This window comes from Pongo abelii, chromosome 7 (assembly GCF_028885655.2).
Source record: "Pongo abelii isolate AG06213 chromosome 7, NHGRI_mPonAbe1-v2.0_pri, whole genome shotgun sequence".
Lineage (NCBI taxonomy): Eukaryota > Metazoa > Chordata > Mammalia > Primates > Hominidae > Pongo > Pongo abelii.
Window position 1 is genome coordinate 86,686,012 of NC_071992.2, and position 27,063 is coordinate 86,713,074.

At 39.6% G+C, this 27,063-nt stretch overlaps 1 protein-coding gene and 1 long non-coding RNA gene across 14 annotated transcripts in view; one reads left to right on the top strand and one right to left on the bottom strand.

Moving 5' to 3' along the window:
- Nucleotides 1-26,343, bottom strand: part of EYA1 (EYA transcriptional coactivator and phosphatase 1) — a 357,313-nt gene extending 330,970 nt beyond the window's left edge. For 2 of the 7 annotated variants that reach the window (XM_063726689.1, XM_054561758.2), the window contains exons 1-2: nucleotides 25,653-25,811; nucleotides 13,856-13,960 (exon numbers count right to left, since the gene is read on the bottom strand). In XM_063726689.1, coding sequence (XP_063582759.1) covers nucleotides 13,856-13,888 — 33 coding nt within the window. In that variant the 5' untranslated portion in view covers nucleotides 13,889-13,960; nucleotides 25,653-25,811. Of the gene's footprint in view, nucleotides 1-13,855; nucleotides 13,961-22,043; nucleotides 24,511-25,652; nucleotides 25,812-26,000 lie in introns of those variants that run through there. The other 5 variants (XM_054561759.2, XM_063726690.1, XM_054561757.2 and 2 more) reach the window with 5 other exon arrangements.
- Nucleotides 25,638-27,063, top strand: part of LOC129061045 (uncharacterized) — a 52,293-nt gene continuing 50,867 nt past the window's right edge. For 4 of the 7 annotated variants that reach the window (XR_010141202.1, XR_010141200.1, XR_008528010.2 and 1 more), the window contains exons 1-2: nucleotides 25,638-26,638; nucleotides 26,947-27,043. This is a non-coding gene — a long non-coding RNA (uncharacterized LOC129061045). The remainder of the gene's footprint in view (nucleotides 26,639-26,946; nucleotides 27,044-27,063) is intronic. The other 3 variants (XR_010141201.1, XR_010141198.1, XR_010141199.1) reach the window with 1 other exon arrangement.

Sequence of the window (27,063 nt, forward strand, 5' to 3'; positions counted from 1 at the left end):
TCTGAGCTTCTATTAGAAAGATAATACAAGAAAGAGAAGAGAAAAGAAACAGGATAAGTTCCTTGAGTTAATTTATGACAAACTAAAGCTTATAAAGCTTATTGCTTAATCATGGATCATATGTCATTTTGCTAAATATTAAGAAGAATTAAGGGACTTTACTACATCATGGGGCTCATAGAGGGCTTGAAAACTAGCATGGAAATTTCAAAGGTATTTATAATCTGTATGTGCTTTATCTGAAACTTTCTGGAAAAACATAGCAAGGTTTCTTTAAAATTATATGCTAAACCCAAAGGAACAGCGGAGAGCATTATGCATTTTGCTTCCTTGAATATGGAAAAACCACCTTGATCCTTATAGCCCCACTTACTCTCTTTCATTAAGCACTAGGTAATAAATCATGAATTCACTAAATCTCAGCAGTGGAAAGGATTTTAGAAGTAATCCAGTTCCACATTATTTTCTATGCAGGAGTCTCCAATAGATTATCACCAAGCAGTAATGAGCTAAAGCTGTATATGTAAAGTGCTTAGAATGGTCTCTGCTACATAGTAAGTGCCTAATACATGTTCTTTATTTTCTGTAGTAATAGGCACTGGACATCTCCAAAGAGATAGAACGAATATCTCCCAAGAAAATCAGCTGATTTAATCTCTTTTTGTAACTTGTAGTGCTTAAGGACTGTTAGTGGTTTAATGACTTAAAAATATATGATGTATGGAAAATTCTGCTATCAATTCAAATTTTTTTTTTTTTTTTTGGAGACAGGATCTCTCTATCACCCAGGCTGGAGTGCAGTGGTGTGATCACAGCTTACTGCAGCGTTGACCTCCAGGGCTCAAGTGCTCCTCCCACCTCAGCCTCCCACGTAGCTGAGACCCCAGGCCCATGCCACCACACCTGGCTAATGTTTTTATTTTTTGTAGAGAGTGGTCTCACTATGTTGCCCAGGCTGGCCTTGAACTTCTAGGTTCAAGCAATCCTCCCACCTTAGCTTCCCAAATGGCTGGCATTACAGGCGTGGGCCACTGTACCCGACCTCAAGCAAATTTTTTGGCAACAACTTGAAAGGACTCTTGGAACAAGTTAATATGCAATTCTATTATATTTTCATTTTGTAGCAAAATACACTTATGTTAAGACTTTTCATTATAGGATTATAAAATTGTTTTTCTACTTTTACAAGTGCCTTTAGTATTTACTATCTTTTCTCATGTTTTAAGGTGGGTGAGAACATTACAAGAATTTCGGGCCTGGTCTTCCAAAGTAATATCAAAAAATATAAAAATCTACTCAACTCTTTTTCTTTTCTTTTTTTTTTTTTGAGACGGAGTCTCGCTTTGTCGTCCAGGCTGGAAAGCAGTGGCGCGATCTCGGCTCACTGCAAGCTCCGCCTCCTGGGTTCACGTCATTCTCCTGCCTCAGCCTCCAGGGTAGCTGGGACTACAGGCACCCGCCACCACACCTGGCTAATTTTTTGTATGTTTAGTAGAGACGGGGTTTCACTGTGTTAGCCAGGACGGTCTCCATCTCCTGACCTCGTGATCCACCCGCCTCGGCCTTCCAAAGTGCTGGGATTACAGGCGTGACCTACCACGCCCAGCCAAAAATCTATTCAGCTCTTTTTGGCAGTGAAGCTGAAAGCCACTAACCTCAGTTACAATTACAGCAAATCGATCACCTTTGTCCCAAAAAGTTAATGTAACTTTCAAAGGACTCTAATGCTCAAAGTAATGAGAAGTTCACCATAGAATCTCATTGCACACTTGTGTGAATTAGCCCTGTTATTTCTCTTGCTGCCATTACTAATGGTTCCATGAATTATAGTCCCCATTCAATGTAATAAATAGATCATATGTTCATTTGAAAATTTTTATTGGCTACCATTTTGCTTTAAGATGGCAGCCTGGCTCACAGTTTAAATTCCAAATGAGTAAGAAAGCTGTATATCAATTTTGAGATACCATATTTTAGAAAATTATCCTAGGGCAAACAGAAAGATAATCATTTTTTTAAGGCTAGATAAAATAAAATGAAATTGATGAAGTTAAAATACAGATCTGATTTTGTTAGTCCATACTAAATAATGAGTATACTTCTTTCCCCAAGTAATTTGGAAGCTGAGCAAACAGCTAATTCTAATGTGTAATGTAAACTTTTTAACAAATGAACTTTAATAAAAGCCAACTTTATAAATGAAATTTATAAGTTATTTGAGTTCCATTTAATCACCAACAGCTTCCTATTTTGAGAACACAAGCGGTCAATGCAGGCACACTAACCAAATAGAAACATTTTTCAGATACATAATTTCACACACAAAATATTTTTGAACTCATTTTTAAAGTTAACCCTCCCAATTTACCAGATGAGGCTAGGTAATCATGGTATTGTGTTAATTTTTCACAGAAACTTAGATGAACACATCACTAAAAATCACCAATGTGAGCACTGAGAATGAATAAAGTAAAACATGTACTTGGTCATTTTTCCTTATGACAGAAAAACCTAATTTTTTAAATAGAAATTAGAAATGTTATATTAAATAATCAATCCCAAACCCAGTGTTCATTTTTAGGCTTGTAAAATATGACTAGTATTAAAGTTAATACCTGAATATGCAAAGCATAAAATTTTATTCTTGAAAAACATCCCTGTGATAGCTATACTTTGAAAGAAATACAACAGCCTCATTAAAGAAAGAAATCATCACATACTATATACTTTGCCAAATGTTTTTGATATAATAAAACATTTGAGTATTTCTAAACATCAAAATAAATTACCATGAATTCTGGAATCCCTGAATGGAATTTTAGTTTATACCTGAATTAAGCAATAACAAGAATGGGTGAATGAATGTCATCCATTACAATATTTGTATGGCCCAATACAATGATCTCTGGCATCCCTTTGGACTATGGACAGCATATTTCAAAATGAAAAAAAACCAATTAAATAAAATCAGTAATTTAAAAAAAGGTTTCTTTTCCCTTTTTACTTATAGAAAGAAGGAAAAAATGTTAAGGAGGACACAGGAAGTATTGTTTTTGTTTTGGAATACTGCCTGGAAGAAAACACACACATTTGTTGCCTTTTGAGATACGCTCTTGATAAACATGTAGAGTTTGTATGTTACTACATTGCTTACTAAAGGCATCATGATTGTCTTCTGATCCTCACAATCATTCTGAAATACCCAGTACTGAAATACTATCCTCATTTTAGAGATGAAGATGGGGGCTCAGTGATGATCAGAGATTTGCACACACTCGGGCAGCAGCTGAGTCAGGGCTCCAACACAAGCGTTCCGTCGCCTGACAAACCCACGCTCCCTCCTCTACCCTCACAGGTATGCACTGAATTAACGTGGTAAGAATGCAAGTTCAGTTACTGTTTTATTGATACAAGATGGGAGTACAAAGTCACAGAGTTGCATGAAATCAAAATTTAAAAAAAATATGAGAATGTGAGTCTAATTTATGTCGTTTGAATTTGGGAGACCACTTCAGGAAATTTCATGAATTCCTTTGAAATATAAACATTAATTGATCTAATTTAATCTAGTGGAGTACCTTAGAAAAATTTCTTCAATGAATAGAATTTATTTGCACAAAGGACATGAAATTTTTGGTATGCAATTGTTAACATATTTTGCCCACCTAATTTCATGTATTCATGTACGTAAGCTAAATTAATCTATATTATTAATTTCTTTATAATCCAATTTTTATAAAGGAACATTTAAAAAATTAACCTCACCCTCAAATTGTCAAAAATTTTCAATTAATAGAGCTCCAGTTAATGATGTTTAATAGCCGTGGTGTTTGTTTTTAGGGTACCTCTTACCTTCATGAAAACTGGCAGAGCAAAAAAACCTCTGAGCTTGATCCTGGCCTGTTTCCAAAGGTGCTTGATTCCCTGGAGACAAGTGGGGGCTAAAGCTGCCACACTAGCCGGCCTGAAGATCTTTTTCTGTTTACAAAACCTTGGCTCCAGGCAATTGTACTTATTTACTCATTCAACCAAAACATTTTGCACATCATGTGCAAAATAGTGAAAGGACTGAGTGACAGAGGGAGGGTGGTTGTTTCTTTTGCATATTCTCTGCCCTCAAACAGCTCATGGCCTAGAAGGCAAATAAGCTTTTAAGTTTGGGTGAACAATACAAGTTAGAATAAAATATATGATAATTAGCAGTTCAAAGCACTTATTGTGTGAAGAATTAAGATTCTGTTTCAGAGGAGCAGATAAAGATAAATAAATTGACATCTGAATGTATCCAGTCTACAAAAACACCCAGTGATAGATTCTGCATAAAACAGGAGAAAGAAGAGTCATATTAATATATATTATATATATATTAATATGTATATATGTTACATATATAATTACATATATTTATATAATTAATTATACATAGTATATATGCTACTTAATATAATTAATTATATTCATGATCAAGCTTCACTTCTCTTCAAAAATACTGATTATCAATTTTAATGGAAAAATAGGTTGATAGGATCCCTGTATTAGTTATCTATGACTGTGTAACAGATTTATTATCTCACACAATTTTTGAGGGGCAGAAATCTGGGAGCAGTTTAGCTGAGTGGTACTAGCTCAGGGGCTCATGACAACATATCTTGGCTGTCTGCTGGGGCTGCAGTCATCTGAAGGCTTAACTGGGGCTGCATGATCTGCTTGTAAGATGGCTCACTCCCATGGTTGTTGTGGAAGGCTTCAGTCCCTGGCCATATGTGCCCCTCCACAGGGATGCCTGAGTGTCCTTGCAACATAGCAGCTGGCTTCCCCCAGAGTGAGTGATCCAACAGAGAGCAGGGAGAAAGCCACAGGGGCCTTTGTGACCTAGGGTCCACAGTGGCCACTGTCACTTCTGCTATTTTTTTCTCCCTATTAGAATTGAGTCACTAAGTCCAGACCACACTCAAGGAGAGGGTTCATCCAAAGGGCCCCTTACAAGGCTCCATCTCTTAAAGGGAGGAGTATCAAAGAATTTGTGAACATATTTTAAAATCACCACAAACACATCCTGGGAATGGGATACAAAATGTAGAAGTATTTCTTTATCACTATTCTAGGCATGTTTTAAAATTAATCATAGGAACATTGTATATGATACTATACATAAATAAAATTAGGGATGCACAGAAATGTGGACATGAAAGAATCATTATCACATTAGAGCCAACATAAAGATATACTGTGGGTTCTACAACAAGATTCATTGGCTGAGGGATGAAGAAGATTGGAGAAAAAAAGAGAAGCAGGATTTAGAAATATTGAAATGTATCACACTAGGGTTCAAATGCAATCCTGGAACTATGGAACTGGATCACCAAACTGAGTACTTGAGTTCACACGGATGCTTGACTTTGATGACTGGTCTTCCTGCCCATCCCTTGGTGACCACCACACATTTATTTTGTGATGTAAAGACTTTATTAACTTCAGTTATCCAATACAATAAGGACACCAGTTGAATCATACTGTGTTAAAATTAGAAGAGATCTTCTCCCAAATTCTTCATTTTACAAATAAAGAAAATGAGGCCCAGAGAGAGTAAACAGTCATATTCAAGATGTCAGGGCTAGTCTGATAGGAACAAAATGAGAAATCTTGAAAGGAGAGAGCGCACAACTGTAGACCTACCTTGCGTGCAGGGGCAGTCATCCCTGGGTATCTGTGGAGGACTGGTTCCAAAACTCTCACAGATAGTAAAATCCTTGGATTCCCCAGCCCCTTAAGTTGGTCCTCTTTATTCATCAGTTCTGCATCCCATCCGCAGATAGGAAGGGCTGACTGGGGTAACAACAGAACAATGCATGGATCCTCATTTTATCTACATGCATTAACATTATCCTGGGACTCTGTTCCATATGTCTACGGCAACTTTCATGCCACGTCTGCAGAGTTGAAGGCATGTGATAAGAGATTTTCTGGCCCTGGAAGCCTATAATATTTCCTATCTGGTCCTTTATAGAATAAGTTAATTGTATTATTGCTATACCAAAATGGCTTTCTTATTGTAGCTCACATTTCTGGTGATTACCAGATTTCTTTAAGTATTTAAACCACCCTCCCTAGCCCTCGCCCCCACCCCTCACACATAAAAAAACAAAGTCCTAAAGTCTGTGGCTTTTATTCAGAAAGAGAGATCCACATGCCCCAATTGCTAACTACTCACTGACACCAGTTCATAGTTCTTTAAGCTCTCAGACTCCTGCATGTTAAGAGTGCCAGATCAGAGGCAGGCAGGGGCAATGAGTCTCAATGGTTAGGGCCCCTCTTTCCTTTCTTTCCAGCATCAGCCACAAGCAATTTTCATCTTTGTCACACTCCATCTGTTTGGTGCATATGGACCAAGTGAGCTACACCAGAACACAAGATGTTGGCCAGCTCAGATAAACAAACATTTACTGAGCGCACATAGAGGGCCTGACATTGTGTTTGGCCCTGGAAATATAAACATGTCACTGTCCTGGCTCTGGAGTAATTTTCCTGTCAAGGTTTTATTTTTTACTGAAAATACCCAACTGCTAATACAACCTGGTGCCCAATGTGAACTTTGACATCCAGTCTTTTTGAAACTCTCAGATCACATTGTATCCTGGGCTCCTTTACTATGCCCAAGCCAGCCTTGCCTGTTCAAATGAAAAATTTTGCCTAATTCCTTCCAGCATGGTCTGATGTTCCAAGTCACAACCTCATCTTAACCCTGTGAATGTCTGTCCATTACGTCAAAATTAACAGATAGTACCTCATTCCCCCAGTCAAATACACTTTAATTAAATAACGACTAGTGAGGCCATCCTAGCTCAAATTTGAATCCAAGAAGCTGGGGTCCAGAATCTGTGCTCTCATTCACGGTATGTCTTTCATATGTTATTTTTAATCACACAATCATGCAAGAAAGGTATTATTATGCCTAATTTACAAATGAGAAAGAACTGAGGCTTGGAAAGGCGAAAACAACTTGCCCAAGTACAGAGCTAAGACTCAAGCAGATGTGTCTGACTTGAAATGTCCTGCCCTTTCCAAAAAGATGTTTCACTGGCCTTGACGCTAGTGGCTGTATATACTGCTTTACAGTTTACAGAGTGCTTTGGCATATGGTATCTTTATTTCTTCATCCTGGGGACCCAGCAATATAGGTCTGTTATCTCTACTGGTAAAAAACAAAATTGAGGCATAGAAATTGAAATGACTTTCATGAAGTTATTTATTGAAAGAATTCTTAGAATAAACTGTGACTCAGAACCAGAAATTCTGAATCCAAGTCAAGGTTCTCTTCACTATGCCTAATTGCCTTCCCAAGTTCAAGTTATTATCTATTTGCTGAGTACCCATCACATCCAAAAAGACTACCCCAACTCTAGGCCTTAATGCTTCATGCCGAAAATGCAAATCATCATTGCTATCAGATAGATAAACAGAAACATAAAAAATTAGTATCCTAGAGATACAGCATTTAACTGATAGTTGTTAAAAAGCTTTAAGTGTTGGAAAATAATTATATATTCATTATTAGATACTTCCATCAAATAGATTATAGGTGATGGCATATCAAGGGTTAAATCTCCCCATCTGTAAAATGATGAGGTAGGATCCGATATGTGCTTTCAAACTGGTGCTTCAATGATCTCAAAATGGGAGTTTTTGAAGGTCCATCCCAATAGCCAACTATTGGGTGGTCAGCCCAGCCCCTCCTCTGGGAACTGTGGTGTTTCTGCTGCAGCGACCTGCTCTATCAGGTACAGGATCATGATGCATCCAGGACCGGTCAGAGGTTTTCTTCCTACATGGTGGATGACCCAGTAATGTATAAACCATGGTGGTTAGCCAGCACTGTGCAAGGGGAACAGAGAAAGCCAGTCTATAAACAAAAAGAGGACTGAATAAAATGTGCAGAAAAAAGAAAAAAAATTACCTGAATTCCCCAGATGCCCTCTTTCTTAAGACTTTCCTTTTGTTTGCTTATGCCAGCTCATGATAAGTTCCATTACTTGCAACCACATAAACTAGAGTTATTCAAGGTGCTGAGACAGGAGGGGGATAGGTAGACAAAAAGATAAGGGTTTAGGCCTCACACTCTTATTAGTTTTTGTTATGGGTTGAATTGTATCTCTCCAGAAACAATAAGTAGAAATCCTAATCCCCAGTATCTGTGAATGTGACTTTATTTGGAAATAGGGTCTTTACAGAAGTAATCAAATTAAGATGAGGTCATTAAGATGGGCCCTAATCCAATATCACTGGTGTCTTTATAAGAAGAGAAGGAGGGGCACAGATGTAAGAGGGACAAAGGCCATGTGACAATATAGGCAGAGATTGAAGTGCTGCAGCTACAAGTCACAGAAAGCCAAGGATGGCCGGCGCACTCCCAGAGGCTAAGGAAGGATTCCCCTCCAGTTTCCAGAGGGAGCATGGCCCTGCTAACATGTTGAATTTGGACTTCTAGCCTCTAGAACTGTGCAACAATGAATTTCTGTTGTTTTAAGCCACCCACTTTGTAGTACTTTGTTACAGAAGTCCTGAGAAAAGAATGCAGGCTTCTAATAAAGATGCTCTGCTTTAAAAAATGAAATTCTAAATCTCTGGATTTCATGGTTTTATATTTAAGTTATCTAAAAGTTTCACTTACATAAAATATCTCACTTGGGGTGAAGCTGAATAAACGCAACCCCGATTTAGTATAAAATTTCCCAGTTAACTTCACTTCTACATGTGTATTATACTTGTATAACTACTTTTAGTAACTTCTGCTAAAGAGTGGGTTTCTTTCTATTAAAAAATAAATAATTAATTTTTCCAGTTTGGTTAAAAGTCACCTTTTATTTCTAGAATCTCCAAGTACAGGAATAACGTACATACATGTTTTATTTAATAGTTTTCTTGCAAAACCCAGCATCTCAGCAAAAGCTGCTGTTAGCACTTCAAATTTATCATAACTTAAAGGAGACACAAGAGGTACAGTTATGAGAGTACAATGGAGCCCTAAAGTAAAATTATTCCACAAAGATCTAGAATATCATCATCTAAATTTTTTGAAAGAAAATTAAGTATCTACCACTTAGAACAAAATGCTCCTTTTAGAGTCTTGGGAGACCTAATTCCACCCCCCAGTGCATGAGCTGACAACATCGTGATCAAACATATGCGGGGTTGGTGTTTATAATACCTGATGCAGGTGTGATGGTCACATTTTTAAAATTGTATTGTAGACTTGCAGGTGGCCAGATAATTTTTTATTCATGGTCATTTATTCATTTTTCTAGAGACGTTTCCAATAAAAAGTGCATTAGAGTTATGTTGCGCTTTTCGTTTTCAAAGAACATTTGAATACGTGATCCCACTTGACCTACAAAATTGTGATTTTAAATCAGAGCAAATATTATCATATCTGTTTTATAGCAGAAGAGGCTGATGCTTATAAACCTGCCCCAGGTCATACAGCTAGTAAAAGGTAAAACCAGGTCTTATGACTTCAAGTCTAAAATGTAGTTTCCAAAAAACTAGGCTCTCTCTATTTGATTCAGACACAGGTTTTGGGTTATCGAGTGGTGGGTTTTTAACTGCAGCCCTCACAACTTCATAATGAAAATAGAATGATTTATTTTTAAAATTCACTTTTTAAAAAGTGAGTACGTGCTTTTTTTTTATCTTGACATGATTTCTTTCTAGAAATCCTCATAAACTAAAGAAACTGAAAGAAGCAGTTATAGCTCTGCTGTTTGATGCTTGTGTTTCCAGTGTTTACCTTGGATCAGGACAACCAATAAGGTATCAGCAGTTCCACTGCCATGGCTGCTAAGAGAGTGGAACTGTGCTCATCCAGATGGGAACCCTTCAGAGGCGAACAGAGGAGTGGCCAAGATCATGACAGAAATGATGTGAAAGCCCACAAACCTCCTCCTCTCCATGATGTCCTCATGAAGTGAAGAGAAGAGCCGATAGAACTTACAAAATCACACGTGTTACTGACTCTTCCTAAATGTGGGAGACACATAAGCAGAACCTTCCAGAATTAGAAAGGTGGACTTTCTGATTTAACATTTCTACTCAGGGTCGTGTCTACATAGGATCAAAATAAGAAGTAACTTCACCTCTGCCCATGGTCTTTCATCATAGGATAGACACATTTCCAAAGCTCTGCTAGGGTCATGAGGCTACATGATAGGAATATTGCACTTTTCAATGTTCATACGATTAACTATTTCCCCTCCCTCAAGTATCATCAGTCCCCTCAGAATTTTTAGCTTCAAATCTCACAATGACAGTGGTAGCACCAAGATGAAGAATGAACACACACACCCTTGAAATGAACACACTCTTGTTTAAGGGCTTCCCTGCACTGCCACCCTCCCATCCACTGAAAGCACAGGGAAGCTCCTCTTAGCCTTTCCCCCAGAGAGAGAGACTCTCTAGGCTTTGCAGACATCATGGAGCCAAAAGTACACTGGTAGCTATTGCCAGCCTCCTCCTCAGCCCAGAGCTCTGCGCTGAAAGAAAGACATGAAGAGGCATCGCCACCTTCTCTTTCGATCTTGTCACATATGTATCTATGTAGTAGAGAAAGAACCATTGAGGCTTGAGAAAGAATTGTTGTTTACAAAAGCAATAAAGATTCATAATATTATACTAATAATAGCACATGTTGAGAGTTACAAATATGCTTTGTAAGCTGGCATTGTGTGAAAAAACTTTCAAGAAGTATTATTTTGTCTTTAATATCATCTTTCTGACAAGATCAAAGGTCCGATTCCTATCAGAAATATGCTTAGGGAGGCAAGTATTTCAGCCTTACTAGAAAAGGCACAATCCAGAATGCACCATTAGCAGGTGTAATTCTGTGAGCAAAGGGCTACAGAGTGTAAGAAAGAGGTACAAAACAATAAAGCTGGAAAGGACCTTAGGTTATATGGATTTTACTTTTCTCATTTTACAGATGCAAAAATCAAGGTTCCCAGAGAAGTATTTGGAATATATTTAATATATTTTTAAAAGAATATATCATGGACACAATGGATACAACTCATCCATAAAAAAGAATAACTACGGACATGTGCAACATCACTGATGACTCTCACAGACATGGTCCTAGGTGAAAGAAGCCAGAAACACACTGAGGATTCCATTTGCATGAACTTTTAGAACAGGCAAAACTGATGAAAAGTGGAAACAATTAGAACAGCGGTTGCCTATGGGGTGAGAGGATGAGTATTGGGGAAGTACTGAGTGTGAAGGGTCCAAGAGGGCTTTCTGGGAAGATGGAGATGTTCCAATTTATGACACAAGGTGTAGGTTACACGGCTACATCCATTTGTCACAATGGGGCAGTTAAGACTTGTGCCTTTTAATCCATATACATTTTATCTTAAAAAACTGTAAAGAAAAACAGCAATCTTTCAGTGGTGGTGTGACGAGTAGGTGGGGGGAAGATGGAATGAGAATGGCCAAATGCTGTTAACTGTTGAAGTGGGCACAGGGGTTCACTCTAAATATGGCTGAAACTTTTTGTGACATAAACTTGTGAAAGATGAACGTGATGAGCAAGGGAATGTTCAATCATGTTTGGAAGTGTGAGCACTTTGGATACTGGTCCAGGACTCTTTTCAATTCCTTAAGGAGACAGGGCCTTCGGTGTGTCGCCCAGGCTGGAGTACGGTAGCGCAACCACCTTTAAATTATTTATACTCTTGAGTTACCTTAATGTTTTCAGCTACGTTCTAGGTCCTCTTCCCATCTTGAGCCTCCCTCCCCCGCTTCCTAAAGGAAAGGAGTAACCTGAGAGACATAGGAAGCCCGAGGAGTTCACCCAAGGCCTCACAGGAGGCCTCTGAAGAGATTGTGACACCTCCTGGCTGAGCAGTCAGCTGCCAAATTGCCAGGATACGGATTCTCCAATCAGTGCCATACAGAGTTTGCCTGTGAGAAATACCCCTTCCTTGTTCTGTACCTCTGAGATAGCCAAATACCTTTCAAGATTGAAAATGCTTCACTCTCACATAATAAAAACAGGACAAAATGAGATGCAATTAGATTGCCCTCTCATATATCTTTTATTATGATGGCCAAAATAAATTCTTTTAATCTTTACATTTCTTGCCTATTTGTTATTTTAGTCTCAAATCTTACTTAATATCTTCTGTCTTAAATTAGAATTTGCATAATACAAGGTATCAAAAGAAACATTATTGGCAGCATTTCTTTGCAGATATTATTAAATTAGTTGGTGATTCTCCAGTGTATCAACTTGCCTCTATCTAGAGAGCAGAGTTCATAAAAGGTGGCAGTAAGAAGTTATTAATGAGTTTATTTTTCATTAATTTTATATGAGCTACAAAAGTATTTTAACATAATAAATTCAAATATCACAGACCCAACATAGGAGTTTAAACAAACAAACAAATGAATTAAATGGGTTGAGTTCGTTTTCTGTTTAGGGTAAAAGCTACATGACACAAAGTGATCTCAAAGTGCTTTATGTGAATTATCTCACAAGTTGACTTAGAAGATCCATAAAATACACTCTGTAATTGCGTACAGTGTGACTGTGAAGATACCTTGGTAGCACTTGACCATTTGTTATTAAAATTCCCATCCATTAGAGTTCCTGCTTATTGCATAACACCAATAGGTCTTGTAAAACATACATTTAAAGAACCACAACAGTGTTACTAAAGATCATACTTCAGGGACATGGATGAAGCTAGAAGCCATCATCCTCAGCCAACTGACACAGGAACAGAAAACAAAACACTGCATATTCTCACTCGTAAGTGGGAGTTGAACAATGAGAACACATGGACACAGGGAGGGGGAAAACATGCACCAGGGCCTGTTGTGGGGCTGGGGGTGAGGGGAAGGAACTCAGAGGATGGGTCAATAGGAGCAGCAAACCACCATGTTGCACATATACTTATGTAACCTGCACGTTCTGCACATGTATCCCAGAACTTAAACTAAATAACAAAATATTAAAAAAGAAATGAAAGCTAAAAAAAAAAAGAATTCTACTGTGAACAAAGCTGAGCTATGAAATCACATGTCTGAAAGCATCGTATCTGACCAGGGGACTTACAGTGTAAGTCATGGATGCTGCCCTAAATGTTGCTATGGAAATTTTCCAAGAAAACAACTTTAACTTACTGAAATATGCTTTTTTTAAATTAAAATTCATTGAATTATTCAAGTTCTAAATAACTCAAAGGTTATTTGTAAGATGACCCCTAATTGGGAATATTCATTTATGAACCAAAGGTAGCTTTCTTTCTTCCTGATACAAACCTGTAGAAAATCTGCGAACCCTTTCTCTTCCGCTCACAAATCAACAAATAAAATATAACCTAAGGCTCTCTTATTTTAAAGCCCATTCGAGAGTTCATCAAACTGTGAAACTTCTTCACTAAAAACCTATTTTGTAGACACATACACACGGGTATATTCATAAAACAAATACATATAAAAGAATCCAAAAAATTGACATTAATTTAAGTTTTATGAGGCAAACATATGCTTTCCCTGAGGCAAAGAAACTGTAAGCCTAAAAATTATCTTATGCATGTTGGGATAATTACATAATACTAAAGGTTAGGTTTTTCTGCTATGACTCTACTTTTGATAACTGATACCTCTGAGAAAAGATATAAATTAGGTTAGGCTGATGAAACAGTGTACTACTTAATTCATAACCTTCAAAATCATTAAAAATTGGTACATTGGTACAGAGCTTTTGACAATTTTCGAGATACTCAGGTTACAATAAAAATGCCGTGATGATTTTAAAAGTAATAACTCTTTCCTTAGGACTGACATTCTGTTTACTTACAGACTGTCCATTTATCCCCCGGGGGTCTTCCATTGAAGACTTCTTCTGAATTATGTATGGGCTATTAGCTACACACTTCTTCAAAGGGTTCCAACACCCCTGCACCTGTGAACAACAGAGCATCACACAGCTGTATTAATTGTGTGGCATGAAATTCAGAGCTGGCCTTCACATCTGCAGCTTTCCATTTACCAGCATGTATACACAAGTCAAGAACACTTACCTTCACTGAATGAGTCTTTAAAATAAATATTATATGGGCTCACTGTTTATCACAATTTACATGAGCCAAATGTGGCCAAATTATAGCTCAGTTGTGTCTGCTGTCAGCAGCTGCAGCCCACGGAAAGAAAGGATGGTAGGGAGGCAGGGGGAGCAGCTAAAGATCCTTCCGCACACATTATTTTTGAGCCAGCAGTACAAGAGCTTTTTTTCTTCTCTTCTTTTTTTTTTTTCTTTTTGAATTTAGTTTCTCCATGCTATCTATCAACGTCAGCTGCACCACAATGCAAAGAGGAAATACTAACAAAGAAATATGATTGTAGTCTGAACAAGGATGAAAGAGAAAAAGCCAGAGTTGAGTGTTTTACCCTTAGGGCAAGGATATTATTATACTATTTCTTAGCAAGTTTACATTAGGTCACAGTTTCACGGATGATCAAGTCTGCACCTTCAGACTCAACACCTTCAGACTCAACACCTTCAGGAAGAATGGGTTTGGGGGATGCTTCAAAACATGGACAGTAAATGTGGTATTTTCAAATACATTCTACATGTAGCTATCTTCAAAAAAATATATAGCAATTTAAATGCCATTCTAATTTCCTAACGTTCAGAATTAATTTTGGTGCTCATGCTCAAATGAGGTACTCAAAAGATACTCTCAGGCTTTCTTGCTTGAGCTTGGCAACTGAGCAATTATTCTACCTCGCACATAAACACTAATGCAGCACATGTAATTTTAAGCAAAAAGTAAAATGCAATCTTAGTATTACCACGATAAAATTACACAACAGAGAACATGTAGTAGTGTAACTTCAGTATCACTTTTTATAAAAGTACTTGAATTTCTACCTGCTCGCATATTAGGAAAGCTACTATAGTGGAAGTCAAGAGATTTCAATTCAGGTTCTGACTCTGCCACTAAACAGCTGAATGATCTCATGAGAATAACATAAGCTATCTGAACCTTAGTACTCTCATCTGGAAAATGAGAAATTTTAAATGAATATCTTGCAGCTTTATATTTTACACAACTATTTCATATTTTATAATGTAATGAGTCTATGTATTTCACACATAATTTTCAGGTAAAATATTCCAAGCATGGTTTATTTATGAAGTAATTTTGAAGTCCTAGGAGAATTGTCACTTGTTTGTTTTGCTCAACATTATCAATGCTGCAAATGTACGCCCAATCCACTGTCAACATAAAGTTGATGCTTTTTGGACAACATAAAACATAAATAACTAGATTCTTAAAATTTAGAGAAGCCATATTAAAGCACTATGTTTTTGTAATTTTAACAAGAAACAATTTCATAATGTCAAGTTGTGAGTAAATAAAAATCGTATGAATGTATTCATGCTATGTCACGCCAAGAAAATATAACACTTTATTTTGAATTGTACTCAACTGCAGAACAGAATCTTAAAATTCAACAGCATTGCTTTTAGAGGATTCCTTGCATAATTAGGGAAGAGATACTACAGAATATCCTAGACTGTTTTCATTGCTTAAGTTACTCTTAGGAGGCACATTAACTGTTCCAGGCACCAAGGTGGGATTTTAAAATAATGATAATAATCCTGCCTTACATTGGTAAAATGCGTTACAGTTTACCAAGTGCTTTCACACAAATTGCCCACAGTGCACCTATATGAGGTAAGACAAAGCCCAGTCTCATTCCTCACAGAAGGGAGCAGGTCTAAGACAAAGCCCCCTCTGATTTCCCATAAATTCCCATCCTCTCCATACCTGTCTTGTGAACACATTTCAATCAAAATCTGTACATTTGATATTCCAGGATTATTTCCCATGTGTTTCTTTCCCATATTTCCATATTGAACTTACTGAACAGTTTAAGGTATTAAGAATGGTCAAGTTACATGAGCATGAAAGGTATTTCATTTGTAATTTTATTTCTGCTGAAGATGAAACTATTCTGTACTAAATTTCATGTTTGTTATTGTTTCCTGGGCTAAAAAGAAAAGACAGATTATTGAGAAGTCAAAACAGTCAGCATTCATCGACTTCAGGTAGATGCCTCCAGTAAAAAAGACTACCACTCAAAAACCAAAAAATCACAGCGAGCCATGGACTTTATTTACAAATCCTCCAGTGCTTGCTAAATCAGTATAGTTGTTTCCAGATTTCTACATGTCAATCCAAACCATGAAATATATGACATGACTGGGTCTACTGATATTTAGGAGCCTGGCTCTGGTAAACCTTTAATTCCCTTGCTGGACTTGGTCTTTCATGGTTTATAAATAAGCCTGTCTCTATTATAGCACTCATCTAGTGGAATTGCAATTAGTTCTCTACCTGTCTCCCCTGCTAGACTGTAGCTCCAAGAGAGACAGAACCATGCCTTACACTCTGGTTCTAGTCACATATGGCACTAATTAAATATTTTGAATGAATGAATAAAATGAATAAATGAATGAATGTTATTGATACATTACAACTTTTGAATACTTGTAAACTCTGAGCTAGAATTAAGTAGACAGTTAAATGGTGGTGCTATCATTCAATCAACTGAAAGCATCCACAAAATTTCTGGTCCTGAGCTTTATTTCAAGTATCCTAAGAAACAGGCTTAAGCAAAACTGGTGACTTGATGTTTATCTATCCACCTACTTGCCTGCCTACCTACACACATAGAGAGCAACTAGTTACAAAACTGTATAGACCTACACATAAACATATATGGAGGTGAACTTAGAGGTGAACTTCTTAGAGGCTTTGTGTAAACCTAGGAGTGGTTTCTAGAAAAGGAATAGAAGACTATCCAGGTAGGCTAATCTAGGTATAGGTTAGGTAGGGGGACACACTGATGGAGGATTAGTGGAATATTTGTTTGGAGAGATGTGTGGAGTACCAGAGGCAGGTGCCTTGGTGTCAGAGGTGTCCCTACAGACAGGTGCCATAAGTGTGGTGGCCATTACCAACCATCCCCAACACCTTGTAAAAGCAGGGAACTGGGTTAATCACTCACTTGTGCATCTACCCAAAATGGCCAAATCCTTTATTTACGCACTTTTGAGTCAATTATGATGGTATCCTCCAGAGGGGGGTGCCCCTTGGAGTTGTACACAGTGGAATCCTACCCTTCTATTGACCCCTGAAGTGAAATTTTCCTTCATAAAAAGACAAGGACTAAGAGGCATCTAGGGCCCTGTCTACCAAGTCTAACATTCTGGGTTAGCTATTCACCCTAAGCATAGAGGAAAAGCCTCTTCCTGAAATGTACTACATCAACTCCTTAAGTAGAAAAAAAGGGTCAACTGAAAAAAAAAATTGAGAAAAAGCTGCACAGTGTTAGGCTGGAGATGCATTTAATGATAGCCTGACTCTCCATATTTTGTAGCTGTATGAGGCCATCTAAGAAGAGCAGAGAGTGGCATGCAGACCCTTCCAAGGCCACCACAACACACAGGAGACAGGGTAGGGGCACCCACAGCTCCAGGTGGTAGAGCGCCTGACTGACATTCACAGTACCAAGCCAGATGCTTGCATGGGCATCTGTTGCTGAGCAGAATGGGCAGGTGGCATGAGGAACAGCAGAAGGCCTCCCAGACAACAAGGAAACAGGAGTGATGGCCACATTTGATTTGATCTTTCCAACACCTTAGGGAACTATGCCTTCTTCAATCCTACACTCAAAGAAACCCGGCTAGGGAAAGTGGAGGAGAAGAACTCAGTCATGGTCTTTGCTGACCATGAATGAAGGGGATGCTTTAGAAAGCAAGATTTTGGACTGTTAATGAAAAGCTAATTTTGTTAGGTAGCCTCACCTGATACAGGAATAATGGAAGTTTTAGGAAGTGTCTTATATTTGCCACTCTAGGGAGAGTGGAGTGGAAAGGAGTTGAAATCAGTGTACACATCCTAGCAAATAAACTATGGCAATAAATGTTAGATTTAGGTACTGATCTAACAGACTCTGCAGAAAAACATAAAATTGAGACTATAATCTGACAAACATTTGCAAACATATAAAATCCCCCTTGGGGGCCCAGAAGCCTTGGAAAGTTGGGCCACTGGTGATGACATTGTAATTATACTGATGAGTTCAGAGGTGCATATTTGGAAGTGATATTTTATGCCCTATTGCAATCCATAAGCCTATTAATTTTCAAAATACAGAATGCTTTAAACACAGAAACTTTAAAGTACATAAAATAAAAAAAATCTATTCTTGGCATTCCTGCCATAATTTAAACTCTCCCTGGGCTGCCAATCTTTCTTCCCAATTCTACAAACAATCCCTATTCCTTAGAAAAGCAAAAAAATAGGTGAGAGATCTGAGCCTAAAGTTTTCCCAGGTTCAGTTAAATCCATATTCACTCTATACAGACACATCTATCTTATTCTGTCTTATTCTTATCTATCTTATTCATCATTCTAGCCAGGCAATTGACAAAATAAGCAATAGCACCCCATTGTACAGGTAAACCTTATCTTATTTTTATTTTAGTTCTAGCTCATCACAAACATCCTGGCTATTTTTAGAACAAAAGATAGGGAGAAGAAAAGTTGGAAAAAGTATAGATTATGGTGACATGAAGCAGACAGAGAAAAGGGTCAAGCCAGGCAGGCCATGGGGACAGACTTCCCAGGTTGAAGAAAAATAGGGTGGGGGTGGGAGTGGGGGGTAATACGCTTGGGAAGAAAACAATATTTATTTTTTTCATACATGACATGTATTTTAATTTTTCCTGCTGATTTTGAAAAATGGGTTACATTTTGGATGCCATATTTTTCATCTCTAATGAACCAGAGACCCATCAGATACTGGAAATAACTTGTGGCTCCTTGGATGAAAGAATATTTTCATTACAACACACCATCACTTTACTCTTTGCCTTCTCACCAAGTGTTGAGTTTTCTAACATTCCTGAGAAGCAGAAGGAAACTAGTGGCTGAACATTGCTTTATAGAAAAGAAAAGGGCTATTCTGAAATAAGTCCCCAGAAGACTACAACTACAGATTGAATAAACATATCAAGTCAAGGGGTTTCTAAGAAAATTTACAAACAGAAGCCTGCAGTGAAATGAACCGTTGGATAAATGACCTCCAGAGCCCTACTCAACTCACTACTTCATGGTTCCAGAAGCCACAAGGTGCCATGTCTGTCACCTCTTCTGTGCTTTCTTCGCCTTCCTAAGGAATTTGGTTATATCAAAGAAACAGAGATTGGGCATACTCAGATGAGTCAGACTCAGAAACCATATACTCATCAGTCTTTCAAACAGTAAAAAGGGGTATATCCCAACCACTGAAGCTGTTAATGAAAAACAAGTTGGTCTCTACCTTGGTGAAAGTCTTAGTTGTAGATGTGGTTTCTACAGAAGTAAATGTATACACCAATACCTTTTTATAGGTTTTCCACTCATTTACTGGTACTGCTGATTTAAAGTTTTAAGGATGAAGCCTGTTTATAAAGAATAGACAGGCATCAAAGTAAATATGATCAAATTTCTGCTTCTACCATATGTGACTTCCTTCTAACTTCAGATGAAAAATGCAAGGCAAGTAGAAAGTCAAATGAACTGATGCTAATTAGAATGATGACATGCTTACTTGGTAAGGGAAATTGAATTCAAACTATATTTTCAAGAACATTAAACCCACAAATATTTTAATATAGTACTTACTATGTGAACAACATTAAGAAAACTCTAAGTAAGTGACAATTGATTATGATTGATGGCACACCCATAAGGGATTTGAGAAAGTGGTACGTACACAGCTTGAGAACCACAGTCCTATAAAGCCTGTTTGTAATGAGGAAATTCAGGCAATCAAAAGAAAATCGTCTAAAACATAATCTAATTGCACATAAGAAGCTTTGCAATTTTACTAGGGTGGTATATTGATTCTGCTGCATCCACTATTGCTAGTCTTCTTCAAATGTTGTTTTGATACAATATATCACAGAAACAGCTTCTCAGCCTACTAACTCTACAGGATCAGTTTTAAAATAACAAGCTGCAAACAACTGGCAGCAAACAAAACTGGCTCCACTCAGTTATTTTTGCTGTCCAAATTAATGACTACACCTAAATGATGAATTTTCTTACTTTATTCAAAACGAGAAGAGATACAAAATATCTACTCCTTTACTTTTTTAAACTTTAAATTTAGGACTATATGTGCAGGTTTGTTATATAGGTAAATTTGTGTCATGGGGGTTTGTTGTACTTATTTCATCACCCGGGTATTAAGCCTAGTACCCATCAGTCACTTTTCCTGATCCTCTCCCTCCTACCACCCTTCACCCTCCAATAGACCCCAGGGTGTGTTGTTCCCCTTTATGCATCCATGTGTTCTTATCATTCAGCACCCACTTACAAGTGAGAACACGCACTATTTGGTTTTCTGTTTCTGCCTTAGTTTGCTAAGTATAATGGCCTCCAGCTCCATCCATGTTCTTGCAAAGGATGTGACCTTATTCTTTTCTTGGCTGAGTGGTATTCCAAGGTGTGTATGTATCACATTTTCTTTATCCAGTCTACCACTGATGGGCATTTAGGTTGATTTCATGTCTTTGCCATTGTAAATATTGCTGCACTGAACATACACGTGCATGTGTCTTTAAAATAGAACGATTTACAGTCTTTTGGGTATATTCCTAGTAATGGGATTCCCGGGTCAAATGGTATTTATGTTTTTCAGTCTTTGAGGAATTGCCACACTGTCTTCCACAATGGTTGAACTCATTTATATTCCCATCAACAGAGTATAAGCATGCCTTTTTCTCTGCAACCTCACCAGCATTCGTTATTTTCTGACTTTTTAATAATAACCATCTGAGTGGTATGAGATGGTATCTCATTGTGGTTTTGATTTGCATTTCTCTAATGATCAATGATGTTGAGCTTTTCTTCATATGATTTTTGGCCACATGTATGTCTTTGGAAAGTGTCTGTTCATGTCCTTTGCCCACTTTTTAATGGGGTTTTTTTCTTGTAAATTTGTTTAAGTTCCTTATAGATGCTGGATATTAGACTTTTGTCAGATTCATAGTTTGCAGACATTTTTTTCCCATTCTTTAGATTGTCTGTTCACTCTGTTGACAATTTCCTTTGCTGTGCAGAAGCTCTTTAGATCTCACTTGTTGCTTTTGTTGCAATTGCTTTTGGTGTCTTCCTCATTAAATCTTTGCCCCTTCATATGTCCAGAATAGTGTTGCCTAGGTTGTCTTCCGGGGTTTTTATAGTTTTGGGTTTTGCATTTATCCTTTACTTTTATCTAGAAAGATCTACCACCAAACACCTCCTAACATGTTAAAAATATACCACAACAACTTGTCCATGATGGAAAGCAAACAGTGGTTACCTGGAGCAGAGATTGGGGGGTGATGAACTGCAGAGTGGCCTGAGGGAACTTTTTGGGGTATTGAAAGTGTACTGTATCTCAAGGGTAGTGTTTACATGGGTGTACGTGATTGTCAAAATTCATTGAGCTCTAAGCTTAACAAAGTTGAGTTTTAAAAATATGCCACAACTTATATTCCTATAAATTATCAACCTTTTTTTCCCAGTACCGTCAAGGAGGTAAGAAACTGTAGTTTAGTTTCTGATAAATGATAACTGCCTTCTTTACTGGGTATAATATCTAGCCTTTGCCCCTCTAAATTAAACATGATGTTAGTGCTGATCTTTGTTTAGCTGTTTATCCACCAATATCCCTCTCAAATGCAGGTGAGATTTATTCCTACTTGAGTAAATTATATAGCTCAACATCCAACAATATTCATTTTTAGGTGTAGAAATGAAGAAGGGGCTGAAAAACATATCCTTGCTTTAAGAGATGAGGATTAGGAAACATATAATGTTCTTTAATATTAAGATTCAGTTGATATGTCAGTGATTGATATGATCCCACAGGATTAATTTTTTTAGTGTTTAATCAGGAATGAGAAAATAAATGCCCTCCTGCTCTACTCCAACACCCACCTCCAACCTGTGACAACCACAACTCAAGTTTAGCGAAGCAGTTTCCTCATTTCCTGGATGCTGACTCTTACTTTTCACTGCTTCTTGACCAGAGTAAGGATTGCCTGATGAACTCAGACTGCAGGACTGCAGTCTCAGGGGCCAAAAAAAGAAAAATAAAAAGACAGTAATGGAGAAATCATTAAGCTGTCAGAAAAGAGGCACTGACTCAGGGTTTCTTTGACTTTCACTCTTTCCTTGAAACCAAAGGGCAACTCATATTGGAGCAAAGCTAGAAAGGTTCAAGAAATCGGTCTCCCCTCAATACTACGAGAAAAGAGTTAATGGGTGGCATAATGTGATAGAAATATACATGGCAAAGGATGTCGTGATGGGGTCACAGAAGGAAGTCAGGGAATCCAAATTTCTATCTAGGGCAGGAATCATCTGAAACATCCTTGGCAGATAGCCAATCTGCTTCTGCATGAATACTTCTGGGAACAGAAACTCATCTCCTGAAAGCTTCTGAAAGACTAACATTCCAGCTCTGGACAAGTTTGTTAAGCCACCTAGTCCAGCACTGGAAAGTTTAGTCTTTAGGAGGCTTTTCCTTATACTAAGCTGAAATAGAATCATCAAAGCCCTCTTCTCTAAGGTTAATTTTTCTTCTGCACCAACACAATATTTCAACATCCTCCTATACAAAATGATCCTTGAAATATTTGAAGATTACAATCTTTCCTAAAGGCTCTGCTCTCTAGGATTGAAACCTGATTGTACATCTTTTTTAAATGAGTTACTTACTTAACTTTCTGATCCTCCTCCAAAGGACCTACCTGTTGGTCAATGACCCCTGGATCTGAACACCATTGGCACTTACTGAGCTTAGGGATATTCAAATTCTTCTGCAAATGGCCTGTTTTCAAGTCGTAATTCTGCTGTTCTATATTTGGGAAACTGATTCATTTCTGTGAAATTCTCATCTTGCTGGTTTCTGTCTATCAGTCAGGCTCACTCAGATTCTCTTTGACTCATGATTCCGTAAGCCAATGACAGGGATATCCATTCCAGCCTTGTGTAATATGCCAACCTAAAAACCATCACTTTAGCTTTCTTCTTTCAAGTCACAGACAGAAATGATGAATGGGAGAAAGCTAAAAGCAGAGCCAGTCTGGATGAGTGAAAGGGTAGACTGAAAACTCAGTGCAGGAGGGTAGGGATTTGAGTCTGTAACTCTGGCACTTATCAACTCTATAATCTTGGAAATATTAACCAGTCTGAACCTGCTTTTTCATCAGTACAATGGCATTAATGCCATCTAATAGGATGGAAAACACTGACGATGCACCCTACACGTAGTACATGCTCAATAAATAACTGTGAGTGTATAAGCACTTCATAAAGGATAAAAGGTCATAAAACCATAATGCAATATACTCAGTTGTCTGCTTTTTATATCCAAAAAAATTGCTAGATTCACGTAAGTCAATTTTCTAAGAAAAATTAGACACTTTTAGGCATTGCATTTCAGGTTACTAAGATAACAATTAGTAAACCAATACTGTTATTGTAACACCTCTCTCTCTAATTATCTTTTGTATACATCTCGACTTTTTTGTAGGCTAAATAACTCCACTATTAGATTTTTTTCGTAGTTCTTATTTTGTTCCTTTTTTTTTTTTTTTTTTTTTTTTGAGATGGAGTCTCGCTCTGTCGCCCAGGCTGGAGTGCAGTGGGGCGATCTCGGCTCACTGCAAGCTCTGCCTCCCGGGTTCATGCCATTCTCCTGCCTCAGCCTCCTAAGTAGCTGAGATTACAGGTGCCCACCACCATGCCCAGCTAATTTTTTGTATTTTTAGTAGTGGCGGGGTTTCACCCGTTAGCCAGGATGGTCTGGATCTCCTGACCTCATGATCCTCCTGCCTCGGCCTCCCAAAGTGCTGGGATTACAGGCGTGAGCCACTGCGCCCGGCCTTTTTTCCCTATCTTAATTGGCACTTCTCTCTGCTTTCTCTCCAAGGCCTTCACAGATTCCAAATGGGACACAAGTTACACTGTGCTCTCTCTTGAGCAGGGAACAGTCTAATTTAGTTTCATTTTGTCTGACATCCATCCCTGTTCAAATCTAGCCCCAGCTACCATCCCAGCACATCAGTGTCTACCCTAGGTCTCTCCTGCTCACCTGCAGCTACCACAGACCACTCCCAGATGCCCCTAGTGCCAACAACTCTCCACCTGGCCAATGCCCCTTCCACCCAGAGTCCTACATGGTCTCCAAGTCTCATTCAGGCCACTCTGCCAGGAAGCCTTGCACACCTATTTTTTTCCCCGTCTGAGTACCAGTCACATTGGATCACAATTGTCCACCAGACTGCTTGCTCTTTCAATGCAGAAACCATTTTTATCTATGTAACAAAATGTCTGGTACAATGCACATTTTCCAATAGTGGCTGAATGAACAACTCAAAGGAGAGACCCAGGACATTGAAGGTATTGGTGTCTCTGAACAAAATGGAAGAATGCCTTCATTGACCAACATGGACATCCTGCCCTTACATTATTCCTGCACTTTGCACTCATAGCCAGGATCCTCTGTGCTTAGTAGACACTTTCTACCGATTCTTTTTTTTTTTTTTTTTTTTTTTTTGAACGCTCTGTCGCCCAGGCTGGACGGCAGTGGTGCAATCTCGGCTCACTGCAACCTCCAACCTCCCTGGTTCAGACAATTCCCCTGCCTCAGCCTCCCGAGTAGCTGGGATTACAGGCGCCCGCCACCACGCCCGGCTAATTTTTGTGTATTTTTAGTAGAGACGGGGCTTTACCATGTTGGCCAGACTGGTCTCGAACTCCTGACCTCAGGCAGTCTGCCCTCCTCGGCCTCCCAAAGTGCTGGGATTACAAGCCTGAGCCACAGCGCCTGGCCCGATTCTTTTGAATATATAATCAACTCACACTTCATGACAGATTTCAGTCACTCTCCCACTGGAATTTTTTAAGAAAGCCTTCACTTTTATGAGATGATTTACCTACCTAGCATTAGTCAGTCTTTCTACCACAACAAAAGTCTGGTGGGCCTTAATTACCATAAAGAAAACGATGAAAAGTGTTTACACAGCAGGCATTATTCCCACCCACACGTCCCCAACCCTCATAAAAGCAGAGATCTTGTTTATTTTTCTTTGCTTTCCTAATTATTCACAGAAATAATACTTCTCCGAAAGTAGACCCCTCCAATTCATCTCTACTTCTTTTAACTCGCCTCTTTGACTTGGACCAATCAAACCACTTTTGGCCAAAGGAAAGACCTGGGCCAGAAAGCGCTAAGACTAAGAATCTGCCTGCCTGGGCTGCCCTCCAGATGTTTCCCATTACTGGAACTTCGAGCGCACGCACATGTCTAAGATGGCAATCACAACATCAAATCAGGCCAAGAGGACCCTCCCCTCCGTCCCCCGACGTCCCAATCAGTTACCACCTCCCCGAAGGAAAACAAACCGGCCCCTGACACATCCCTCCACGTGCAGCGCCCGACGCCGCGGGCCTTGGGCGGCTGCACGTCTCCACTGCCGGCCACGGCGCAAGGCCCCATTATTGCGCGCGCGCCGCTCCCTTCCAGGTGACTTCGCGTACCTGGCGGCGGCGCCTTCGGCCTCGGAGGCTGCCCGGGCGGGCTGGGGCTCCGGCGGCGCTCGCTGGGAGTCGCGGCGCCCCTCAGCTGCTTCCCGGGCGCCGATCGCCGCCCTCCTGCCCCGGGGTGGGGCCGAGGGCGTCAGCAGCCGCGGGCTCTCGGCCGCCGCCTGGGAACCTAGGGTCAGATTTAGTTTCACAACAACGTCTCCTCGTCACCGCAACCCAACTGGAGGCAGAAGCCGGCGGGGCGGCCGAGCGGGGCGGGGCGGGAGCGCGGCCGCCGCGGGCCACGGTGGGGAGCCGGCGCGGGGGACCCTGGCGGGCCCCGGGCAGCGCGGCTGCACTTACTTGTGTCACAACTGCGGCGACGTGGGGCTGAGGAACCGGTTCTTCCAAAAGCAAACCGAAAATGGGTAACAGAGAGGCCAGGGCAGCGCTAAGAGGGGTTCCGCCTCTGTGTTTAGGGCAAAAAACCCGGCTCGGGCTTCCAGAAATTCGAGCCAGCGGTGGCTTTCTGTTTCTTTCCTTTCTAAACGCTCCTGTGCCTCCGGGTCGAGGGGCGCCCTTCGCGCAGCTCCGAGTGCACAGCGACACCAGGGCTGGCGCTGGAGAGGGGAGCCCTCTTCCCAGCACCCCTCGGGTCTCCCCCGTACCCCTACCCACAGCCCCTTCCCTGGGCCCGACGCCCCTCCGCTCTGCAGCCGGAGCCTGGGCCTGGTGCCCACTGCCCCGCGGGGTGTCTCGGACGCCTGGCCCCTGCAGCGTTTTCTACGGAGAGGCCTCAGAAACAGAAGGAGGGGGTGGTGGGTTAGCTCTGTCACCGCGAGGGAGCTAGGTGTGCATGGGGAGGTCCTGAAGGGGAGGATGGGTGGAGTGATTTGTGATTTGGGGCGAGGGGCCGTAGGTTGGATGTAAAGGAATATTCAGTCAGCCTGAAACTTATGAAAACATCTGGGATTCAAATACCTTTAGAAGTGATCTTAAAGGTATGTATTCTAACTTCTTACAGATAGCGTAACTGAGGCCAAGAATGGTAAATGGATTACCCCAAAGTCGGGCAGGGGAGCCTTGACTAAATGCCCAGGCCTAACCCATTGTCCTTTCTTCTAAACTTTTTGCCTTTCTTTGCACCAGGGACGCTTTGAGATGGTAGGGGGAAGTTTCTGTAACCCCCAAATTCCCTTGTCTCTATAACTTAAGGGGAGCTACAGAACCTTGATTCGACCTGTAAAGTATTTCAGCATGGGATGAAGCATCCATTACAAGCCAGTAATCTGAGATGTTCCTTCTCCAGGAACTTCGTCTTGCTTGATTGGGGAATCCAATCAGGAGCAGTGAAAGATATGCAAATACCTTGATGATTTGCTCTTATAAGGACTCATCGCTTCTCAGTGAGCATCAGAATGTTGGC